Source organism: Caretta caretta, chromosome 3 (assembly GCF_965140235.1).
Source record: "Caretta caretta isolate rCarCar2 chromosome 3, rCarCar1.hap1, whole genome shotgun sequence".
NCBI lineage: Eukaryota > Metazoa > Chordata > Testudines > Cheloniidae > Caretta > Caretta caretta.
Window position 1 is genome coordinate 168,364,156 of NC_134208.1, and position 11,430 is coordinate 168,375,585.

General features: G+C 48.1%; 1 protein-coding gene across 6 annotated transcripts in view; it reads left to right on the top strand.

Moving 5' to 3' along the window:
* LPGAT1 (lysophosphatidylglycerol acyltransferase 1) overlaps positions 1-11,430 on the top strand; it is a 172,332-nt gene that overhangs the window by 16,313 nt on the left and 144,589 nt on the right. Inside the window, exons 1-2 of one of the 6 annotated variants that reach the window (XM_048843120.2) lie at positions 9,631-9,861; positions 10,530-10,706. The exons of 2 other annotated variants lie outside the window; for them this stretch is intronic. In XM_048843120.2, the coding sequence (XP_048699077.2) occupies positions 10,611-10,706 (96 nt within the window). In that variant the 5' untranslated portion in view covers positions 9,631-9,861; positions 10,530-10,610. Of the gene's footprint in view, positions 1-9,630; positions 9,862-10,529; positions 10,707-11,430 lie in introns of those variants that run through there. 3 more of the 6 variants (XR_007355673.2, XM_048843115.2, XM_048843119.2) reach the window with 3 other exon arrangements.

Genomic DNA, 11,430 nt, shown 5'->3' on the forward strand with positions numbered 1-11,430 from the left:
GGTATGTTTACACAACAATTAAACACCTGTGGCTGGCCGGGGTCAGTCGGGGAGCCTGAGCTCTGGGACTCTATAAGTGCGGGAGGGCCCCAGAGCCCGACTCTAGCATGAGGGTATGTCTACACTGGCACAGTTACAGCACCAGGAGTTACAGCGCTGCTCAGAGAGCGCTGAAGGGAAACCACTGTTGTGTTCACACTGTCAGCTACCCGCGCAATAGCGTGTTCACACTTGTGGCATTTGCAGCGGTATTCGGAGTGGTGCACTCTGGGCAGCTATCCCACAGAGCATCTCATCCTCTTCTGCCGCTAAGAGTTGTGGGAAGGCAGAGAGGGTCACGGGCATCCTGGGTCCTGTCCCAATGCCCCATGATGCATTGCTTCGCATCCCAGCAATCCCTGTGCTTCCGTCCTCATTTGGCGCCATCTTTCAACGGTTTGTGTACTGCGCACTCTGCCTCTTTGGTCTGCAGGAATGGATCCCGAACTGTTGACCAGTGTGCTGCTCACTCTGAGTAACATGTCAATAGTGACGGTGGAGTTATTTCTTAAACTACAAAGGAAAGAGGAGTGCGACATTGATCTCACCATGCGTACTAGGTACGACACGAGATTGCTTGTGACATGCACAGAGATGCTGACCACAGTGGAATGCTGCTTTTGGGCTCAGGAAACAAGCAGTGAGTGGTGGGATCACATTGTCATGCACGTCTGGGATGATGAGCAGTGGCTACAGAACTTTCGCATGAGGAAAGCCACATTCATGGGATTCTGTAATGAGCTTGCCCCAGCCCTGTGGCACAAGGACACGAGAATGAGAGCTGCCCTGCAGTTGGAGACGTGTTTGGTGATTGTACTATGGAAGCTGGCTACTCCAGACGACTACCAATCGGTCACTAACCAGTTTGGAGTGGGAAAATTGACTGTTGGACCGTTGACGGAAGTGTGCAGGGCCATTAATCGCATTCTGCTCCAAAAGACCGTGACTCTGGGCAACGTGCATGACGTTGTGGATGGCTTTGCACAAATGGGCTTCCCTAACTGTGGAGGGGCGATAGATGGCATGCATATTCCAATTCTGGCACCAGACAACCTAGCCACTGTGTACATTAATCGGAAGGGGTATTTCTCTATGGTTCTCCAGGTGCTTGTGGATCACTGTGGGCGTTTCAGAGGCATTAACGCAGGCTGGTTTGGAAAGGTGCATGACACACATCTTTTGGAACACTGGCCTGTTCAGGAAGCTGCAAGCAGGGACTTTCTTTCTGAACCAGAAGGTCACAGTTAGGGAAGTTGAAATGCCCATTGTGATCCTGGGAGACCTCGCCTACCCTTTAATGCCGTGGCTTATGAAGCCATACGTGGGGCAACTTGACAGCAGCAAGGAGCAGTTCAACAACAGGCTGAGCAAGTGCAGAATGACTGTTGAGTGTGCTTTTGGATACTTAAAGGCCCGCTGGTGCTGCCTATATGGGAAACTGGACCTGGCTGATGACAATATTCCTCTACTTGTAGCTGCATGTTGTACACTCCATAATATTTGTGAAGGGAAGGGTGAAAGCTTCACTCGGGATGGACCGCTGAGGCTCAGTGCCTGGAGGCTGAATTTGAACAGCCAGAGACCAGGGCTATTAGAGGTGTGCAGCATGGGGCCATAAGGATCAGGTATGCCTTGAGGCAGCAATTTGAAACAGAAAGCCACTAATATTTGTTGCTGTGCTCGGGAGTGCAGTGCTCGTAATGATAGGAGGTGATTGTGATTGGTGCAGATGAGGCAATATGAGGGTTTAAGATAATTGTCTGTTGCTTTGCAGGGCTCTGTTTGCTTTCAATTAATAGAATAAAGATTGCTTTCAAACCAACACAATTCTTGTATTAAAAAACAACAACTGGAGGAGAGAGACAAACAAAAAAACACATCACCACTGAGGGGAAGGGAAGGTACCAGGAGGAGGTGGGGTCCTTGGACAGTTAAAGATTTGTGTATGTCCAGCGATCATATCCAACCTTCTCCTTTAGAGTACAATGCAGCTGATACTGTACTTCAACAGGGCTAAACTGCAGAGGGATGGGTGTTGAGTGCAGTGAGTACTGGGAGTCCGCAGTGCTGGACTGTGAGGGGGAGGAGTGGAATAATGTGGGTCCAGACTGGAGCCAGGAGTTTGATAAAAGTGTGGTGGTGGTGTCTGAGGGGCGCATGGGAAAGAGTTTTTTGTGATAGCGACTGCAGGGGTGGGTGAGTGCGGAGCTGCTTGGTTTGCAGCATTAGTATCACCTGGAGTGTGTCCGGTTGGCGCGCCATAATGTTTAAGAGCTGCTCCGTGGCTTCATTCTGGAGTGCCGCATTCTCCTTTCGGTCCCTCTTCTCGCTGTCCCGCCACTTCTTCAATTCCTGTTTTAGGCCGCGGAGTGCATCATAACCTCACGCAGAAAGTCTTCCTTAGTTCTTCGTGGCCACTTTCTAATTCTGCGCAGCTGTTCAGCTGGCAATAACAAAGAGGGAAGCTGGACTCCCAAGGTCATCTCTGTGAAGCCAAAACACAACATTTTACAGAAGCAGTATTGTTTGCAACACACAGAACATTGATTCAGTGATTTAAAACACAGCTGCTATTCCCATACCTGTCACTAAGTGACTGACCGCAGGCAAGCACACATGAGTCACAAAAAGGTGAGTAGCTGCAAGGGCAGGGTAAATCCGTGTTTCTGGACCCTACTGTACACTGGGCATGTGGCTCTTGGGGACAGCCAGCAGGGGGGGCCTGATAATCACTCCTGTCCCCACTTTTTCCACAGGCTATGTTCATTATGGAAGATATCTCTTTGCTGAGGGAGAAGACCCTCCCTTGATTCCCTGCTCACCAAGACTGCGGCTTCTTCCTTGGCCCTTATGAGGCTCGCCTGTGTGCAGCAACGGTTATTCCCCCTCTCCCCTCCAGTAATGGCAGAGTGATGCGGGAAAATTACCGTTAATGGGGCAAGAAACAAAGCAGCTCTGCCAAAGAACCTGCAGCAGTGGATTGCCCAGTATCTCCACAAGAGTTTCGTGGAGATCTGAGGCAGAGGGAGTCTATCAACAGCCTGTTCTGCCACTCAAACTAGGCATGTGGTGGTATGTGCATCATACAGACACAAGCCTGCTTTCTGCAACTCTCCTGCCCCCAGTAACTCTCTTCAGCAATTCCCAGAATCAAATCAACTTACCAGGGGCCTCCTCTCCTGTTTGTGCTTCGCCAAGATCCAACAGCTGTGACTGGCTAGCCTCCTCCGGGGTAGAAAAGAGCTCCTGGCTGCATGCATCTCTGACCTCCGAGTCATCCTCTGCCTCTGGGTCCCCCTCCCCCTCCACATCCTCGTCCAAGATTTCCTCCTCCTGGCTCTGTCCACTCTCAACTGGCACATGAACCACTGAAGTATCCACAGTGGCCTTTGCAGTGGAGCTGGGGTCACCACCAAGTATAGTGTCCAGCTCTTTGTAGAACTGGTAGCTTGTGGGCGCAGCACTGGAGTGGTGGTTTGCCTCCCGTGCCTTGTGTTCTGCAGCTCCATCACTTTGACCCTTCACTGCAATGTGTCCTGGTCATGGCCCCTTTCTGTCATGCAACATGAAATCTGACTATAGGTATCATAATTCCTATGGCTGGAGCACAGCTGGGACTGGGCAGCCTCCTCTCCCCAAATGCTGATGAGGTCCAGCAGCTCGGCATTGCTCCAAGTGGGGGATCGCCTGGTGTATGAAGCAGGCATGGCCACCTGGAAAGATGCGCTAAGATAACTGCACACATCACCGAGCAAACAGGAAGGGGACTTTCAAAATTCCAAAGGAGTTTCAGGGGTGGAGATGATGGTTGGTCACTTGAGGGCAGGGCAGTAAAGTTCAAACGGATGACCAGAGAGGCAAGAACAGGCATTGTGGGACACCGCCCGGAAGCCAATTGCAGCGCTGAAATGGACCAGGGTGTCTACACTGGCACCATGGTGCTGTAGCCCCAGTGCAGAAAGCTGTATGCCTCTTGGGGTGGTTTCTTTACAGTGCTGCAACTGTGCAGTTTCTGCGCAGTATGTGGCTTGGCAGTGTGTACACCTCAGGAGTTACAGTGCAGAAAGCTGCTTTACTGCGCAGAAACTTGCCAGTGTAGACAAGGCCTGAGTCCAAATGTCTACACAACAATTTTTAGCCCTGCAGCCTGAGCCCTGCAAACTTGAGTCAACTGGCTTGGCCCAGCCATGGCCATGCCTCAGGTCTTTAAAAATGTTATTAAAGGTAATATTAAAAAAATTATATAGTACATAGGTTGGGGCAAGAGTGTCTGTACATCTAGGTATGGTTCTTGGATTATCCACAAATATAAAGATACAATGTAGACATACCCTGTTGCTAAGAATAAGGGACTAAGTCTGAGAATAGCTGATTAACTGGTAAAGAAGAATGGGATCTACAACTTCTTCCTCCTTTGCCCCTTCCTTTCACATCTGTCCTTGCTGCAGTCCCTACAAAATGTAGTAGTTCAGATCCTCTTCCTTTCCTGTCCTTCTGCCCATGCTTCCCTCTTTGTTTCTTTAGACTGGCTTCCTTTCCTCTTCCACATTGTTTTAGCTATTCTCTTAATTTACAGAGCTCTCTCCAGCTCCACTGCCCCTGCCTATGTGTCTGACCCTTCTCATCCTACACGCCCTACAGCAGGGGTAAACAATTATTTTTGTCAAGGTCCAAATTTCTTAGTCAAGGTGTAGTCAAGGTCCAGACTCCAGAGAAAATAATACAAATAATAATAAATAAAGATTTTTGCAGTCCGTTCAAAAGTGTTTGGCGGTTCAGATTTGGCCCCAGGTCTGCCTATTGAGTTACCCTGCCCTTCAGCTTTGTATACTCCACTCACACTTCTGTCCTGATTGTTCCCTGTGACAGTCTTGTACACTCCCAACTCTGCAATCTTTCATGCTGTCCCCTTTAGTGCCTCCCTCAAAGCCTCCCAATTAGTCAACACCAAGCTCTTTAGAGCTCTAGCTCTTTCCTTTCTGAGAGGTGCCAGGGGTGGTTTTGTGCAATCACTTGTCTGCCCTGAGTAATCTCCTCTGTGAGATTTCCTAGTCTGTTTTCTTGCCCTCCTGGTTCACTGTATGCAAGGCAATTTGGGCTGCAGTGCCATCAGTACATGGATAATATGTACCTTTGTGTCTCATTTTCATCAGGCCCAGTATTTGTGCTTTCTTTGTGTCTAACTGAAATGGAATTGGAAGAGTTGACTGAAGCTCAGTCTCGACAAAATGACATCATTAGTACAGGTGGATAATCTTTAAGGTATTGTGTAGTTTCTGTAGCCCTTTGTGAGAGGGTTTTGTCCAGCCTTTGCCCTAGACAGACACAATTTGGGAGTGCTTTTAAACCTCCTAACCACTTCTGGAATTCCAAAAACACCCCTCCTCCTCTTTATATCTGGGTAGGCATTTGTAGCCTTTACTCTTGCATCAGGACTCCACCATAGCAATGTACACCTTTGTGATTTGTAGATTACTTGCATGTTTGGAATCCCCTCTACTTCGGTCTATGCTTGCAGGCTACTCAGAAGCTACTCCGAGTACATAACGCAGCGATCTACTGTTGGATGGTAATTTATGGGGTTATCAGTTCTTCAATGGCTATACTAGCTGCCTATGTGCTTCTGGGTACAATTCAAGGAATTTTATGTTCTATAAAATCCTTTACAGTTTTGTTGATAACTGAGAGACCAACTGTCATCCTGTGGTCAGCTGGAGTAATCAGATCCAGCCTCTGGTGAAGTATTTGGAATCTGTCATAGTTACTGCCTGGGGATTTTACAAGTGCACTAAAAGAACAGGAGTACTTGTGGCACCTTAGAGACTAACAAATTTATTTGAGCATAAGCATCCGATGAAGTGAGCTGTAGCCCATGAAAGCTTATGCTCAAATAAATTTGTTAGTCTCTAAGGTGCCACGAATACTCCTTTTCTTTTTGGGAATACAGACTAACACGGCTGCTACAAGTGCACTGTGGCTCAGGACCGAATTTGATAAATTGTTTACTGCTTACCTTTGCAATAGATTGGTAGATTGAATAATATCCAAGAGTAACCACATAGGTCCAGGATGTGGCTCCCATTGAAGTCTTTCCCTTTTCTTTCAGTGGGTGAAGGAATGGGCTTATATGGTTTACTTCTTAGTGTCAATTATTTTAAATAGTCAAGGTCTTTTGTACTCTGCAGCAAGATGGACATAAATTCTGTATGTTCTTCTTCTACACTTTTGGACAGCAGCTTCAAGTAAATTCAAACATGTAAGTTTTTAATGAGTTAAATATGAACACGACAATCCTTGTATTCCCTATTTTTATATTAAATTTATACTTTCTCCATATTTTCTACATGCTATATTTTTGTTGTGAGAATATCATACTTTTATGTAGAAGATGTCACAGAAGTTTTTGACACCTGATACCCCCAAAGCCATTGGAGATTGGGAAGGAGATGTCTTTTCCCCTCTCTTTGTAAGCAGGAGTAGGGGTGACTTAATTTTTTTTCTTTGGGGAAAAGGGTGGGAGAGCTGTGAATTCCAACATATAATTCTCCACCCCAGCAATCTTTTACACCAACCAACTAACCTAGAACTCCTTGACCAATAGTGTCTGCATCTAACAATGGATAAGGATAGTAGCAGATGATTTTTGGTAAAATAGTAGTGACAGTCTCCTCATCAGTATAGCCAGCTCCAAACATTAACAAATCATGAGATTTAAAAAAAAAAAAAACGTGGAAGTTCTTTTTTGCCATCTAGTTTCTGAGCCTTCAGGGAGTACTCTGCTCATGTTCTCAGGCTTTTCACCTTAACCATGAGAGCTAGAAACTTTTTAAAAAAAGAAAGCAGAGATTATTTTGTGATCACTCGCCTCCAGGAGCTGGAGTTTAAGAAAAACATCTAATATTGCAAGTCTCAATACAATCATGAGGATTGCCAACATGCTCCATGAATGTTTATTGATATGAATGGGAGAGGTTTAATGTTTTTATTTTAGGCTCTTTGTTTATTGTCACAGAAAGACAACTGTGTATGAGTTTACATTTGGTTCACATTTGGAACATTTCCTTTACAATTTTAAGGGCTCTGTCTAGGCACACTATTTTTAAATAAAAGTTTCAGGCCAAATTATACCCTCAGATCCATGTAGTTCATTCTGAAGTATACAGAAGTTACAGGCACATTTCATTTATGTGCCGGATTTAACCCTTTTGTTCTGGAGTAAAATTATGTGGATATGGGTGGATTCTGGAGGTGCTGATTGGTCTCAGAGCTACAGGAAGTCTAGGAAATGAGCAGTAAGAGTGGGTCCTTGAGATTAGCTCATTCAGTAAAATGCTCAACCACATCACTTCCTAAAGTGTAGGACAATCAGTCTGATAAAGAACCCAGAAACTTTTCTAGCAAAACATCACAACCATTCTTCTGGACAGTCCTCGCAGGTGCCTTATCTGTACAAATACTGTCTAATTTGGACCAATCAAGCTTAATATTTTCACTAACTCTTATTATGAAGAATAGCCCTGTGTAAGATCAAAAGCTTGTCTCCCTCTCCAACAGAAGTTGGTCCCGTAAGAGAGATGACTTCACTTACCTTGTCTCTCTAATATACTGGAACCAGCACTGCTACGACAACACTGCATGCTCTTGTAATACATGTTCTTGGTTCTTCAAACAAGTCTGAGATGCTGGTTGTAGAGCAAAGTGGGCAGAGACCAACAGTTCCTCAATTATATCAAAATTTTCATTCACACACAACAAAAACACTTAACTATGCAGTATTAGTAGCATCACCACTGTCATAAGCTGCAAGTGAAAAAAATTTCTGTGCAACCGTTAAAAAGTTTAATCTGTGCTAACACATCATAGGATGTCTTCTCATTACTGTGTTATGTGAAAGTGCAATCCCATCAACTACTTTCTGGGTTTTTAGGTCACCACAATGCGCAGCAGAAATTTACACTCTCCTTCACTAATTTCTTGCCCTCTGAAAAACACTTTTTCTGACAAACTAGAAGTATTTCTTATGCAACCATCACCACTGATTTCAATTCCTGTTTATTTTTTACAAAAAAAAAGGCTGCTGGGCCAAGAGGGCATTCTTTCTTTTTGATATAAATCAGATTGCAAAGCTGATCTGTTGGGATATAGTGTTTTAATTTCGGCATTGATTTGTGTAAAATGTTGCTCTACATTGAAGTTTTTCCATACAATAGGGATTTTTACTTTAGAAAGGAGATGAATAAGAGGGGACATAAAAGTACACAAAATTATGAATGGTATAGAGAAGATAGATTAGGAATTACTATTCTCCCTTTGTTACTTAAACAAAGAGCTATTTACTAAAAGGTAGGAAATTAAAAACTGATAAAAAGAACATGGAATTTGAACTGTGACACTCATGGTGCCTAAGAGTTACTGATGCCAAGAACTTAGCATGATTATAAAAAAAAAAAAAAATCAGACATTTACATGGATCTCAAGATTATCCAAAATTATTATTGATAATTCTTGTAAGGGATAGTAAACCTAGTGCCTCTGACTTTAAGCCAATCTCTAACAATTAAAGTTCATGATGAAGCCTATCATGGGTGGCAGTTTATCCCACATCTGCCTATGACAAGCTTCTTACACCTTCTATTGAAGCATCTAGTATGGGCCGCTCTGAGACAAGATACTGGATTAGATTAGATGGATTTTCCCCCTTCTGACCCAGATCACAGTTCCTGTGTTTGCAAAGCAGAGGCCTGAGACTGTGGAATGTCTACTTGAATACATATTTCTAAAATAATATTTGTCAATTAAAATACTCCTATCACTGCACCATAGATAGATATGGTCATGATTTATTAATAAAACCTAACCCTAAACTTTAAAGGAATGTACAGCTTTGATTTTGTTACATTCTAGAAGTGAATCAACATTTATTTCTTAAACCTGCCATTTCTTTGGTAGTGAGATCTGGGGCAAAAAAGAATATGCTCCAACCAAACACAAAAGTCTCAGAATGGGGCCATTTAAAAATGTTTATAATGTGAACTACTTAAAGATCTGTAGTTTTTCAGATCATTCCTATGTCCTCAGAGCAAGTGCTGGATGGAAGTGGAGATGTGTTTGTTATGTACAGTTTCAGAGTAGCAGCCCTGTTAGTCTGTATCTGCAAAAAGAAAAGGACTTGTGGCACCTTAGAGACTAACAAATTTATTTGAGCATAAGCTTTCCTGAGCTACAGCTCACTCCATCGAGTGAGCTATAGCTCACAAAAGCTGATGCTCAAATAAATTGTTAATTTCTTATGTAAACAGCGTGTAATGCAATTGTCATATGCAAATCTCCACTCGCCCTGAGCTCTGCCTCCGGTTGCTCTACGGCATAGCCTGGGGCTGGCTCTCCTGGGCCAAGGGGAGAGTATTTGGGGAAACTGGAGCGCCTCCTGCTGGGTGCTGCGCCAGGGCTGCTCTTGCCCCTAGCAATGGGCGTGCGAGCGCCAGGTGACACGAGCGCCGGTGGCAATGGGGAAAAGGATGCCAAAGGGCTGGGCGTGGGGAAGGGGAGGAGCCGCCTGGTGCTGGCCTGCCCGCCGGGGGCGCAACCAGCCTGTGCTCATTAGAGGGAGCTGTCGGCCGGAGGGAGCCGCGCTTGGTGCAGTGTGAGCCCCGCTCCTGCCTCTTGCAGCCGCCGCTTCCTCGGGAGCGAGCGCGAGGGGCGAGCCGTCACGGCGGAGACCCAGCCCGGCTGCGGGGGTGGTTAGGCAGCGCGAGCCGCCGGCGGCATGAATCCCTCGGGCCCCCGAGCGCCTACCCCGGGGACAGAGCCAGCGAGGCGGAGGTAGGGAGCCCCGGCACGGCCTCTGCCTGGGAAGGGAGACCCAGCCCGATGGGTGTGCGGGAAGGGGCCCGGACCCCTGCTGCTCCCCGAGAGAAGCACCTAGAGCTGGGGGGGCACGGTCCCCCCCATCGCTCCTCCCCAGAGATCCCCTTCTCGGGGATAGGGGGCACGGTCCTCCTCCTTGGTCCCCCGGGATCCCCTTCTCGGGGATGGGGCCGGGATACCTCTAGGGACCCCCCCATCGCTCCCCCGAGATCTCCTTCTCGGGAATGGGGGGCAGGGTCCCCCCAGCCTCCCCCATCGCTCCCCGGACATCCCCTTCTCGGGGGATGGGGATGCGGTGGGGGGGCCGAGCAAGGACACCCGATTGCTGCTCTTAAGAGAGCCCCCTGCATGGGGGGGGCCGGGGGGTGCCCGGCTGACCCTGGGGACGGTGCAGGATGCCGCCCCGGGCAGACGCGCTCCGCCGCCCGCGGCTGTCAGGCCGGCTCTCCCGGGCACTGAGGGCTGCTGCCGGGCGCGGGGAGGAGGGGCGCCGGGCGGGGGCGGTGCCGGGAGGGCGCGATAGGCCCGAGCCCCGCGGCAGCTGTAGCCGAAAAGCGGGACGGGGCCCGGCCGGTCCCTGCTGCCTGCCGGCGCGGACCGTGACCCCGCCCCTCTCTCCGCAGGCCGCTGCAAGGGGAGTAGAGCGGCGGGAGCGAAGCGCTCCCGGCCCGTTACTCAGGGCCCGGCCAGCCACCTCCGGGTCCATGAGCCCGCCGAGTCGCCTCCCGCCGCCGCCAACCGCGACACGCGCCGCCGCCGCCTCCCGCCGCGGCCTCCTCAGTTCCCCTGCGCCGCAGGAGGTGAGTCCCGCCGGCCGGGGTCAGTCACCCGGCGAACGGCCCTAGCCCCCGCTTTCCCCTCCTCACGTCCCCCCTTGGCTGCCCTGGTGTCCTCCCCTACTCCTCGCTCGCTGCCTGGCTCCCCCTCGGCGGGTCTAGCGCAGCTGCGGGAGCTCGCCCCGCTCCTCCTCAGCCAGGCTTCGCCGCGTGAAGGGTGAGGGAGACCTTGCTTCCTCGGTGCTAGCTCTTGACTTTGGAGAGACCGATGAAGTGAGCTGTAGCTCACGAAAGCTCATGCTCTAATAAATTGGTTAGTCTCTAAGGTGCCACAAGTTCTCCGTTTCTTTTTGCGAATACAGACTAACACGGCTGTTACTCTGAAACGAGGAGTGTGTGTCATTATTTCCCCTTCCCGTTGTCCCGGTAAAACCCTGTTGCAAACCATGTATTTTCTCCCCCTTTTTCCGAGCGGGAGGAGGAAAATTTCTGAGCGTTCCTACCCCTTTTGGTGTGAGCCATGGCAAGTCACTGAGTTTGAAAGGGAAGGGACTACTACCCCATCCCTCCCTAGTTCTGTTGTTTGGTTTTCAGTGATCACTTGCTGCCCAGGGAATGTGTTCTCCAGGGTATGTTTATGTAATTTATATGATGACTTGCCTAATGTCCAGTTTGATATGTAGGCTTGGCAGAATTATTATTTTATATATATATTTTTTTGTCATAGAGCTGTTTGTTTTTAAGTATC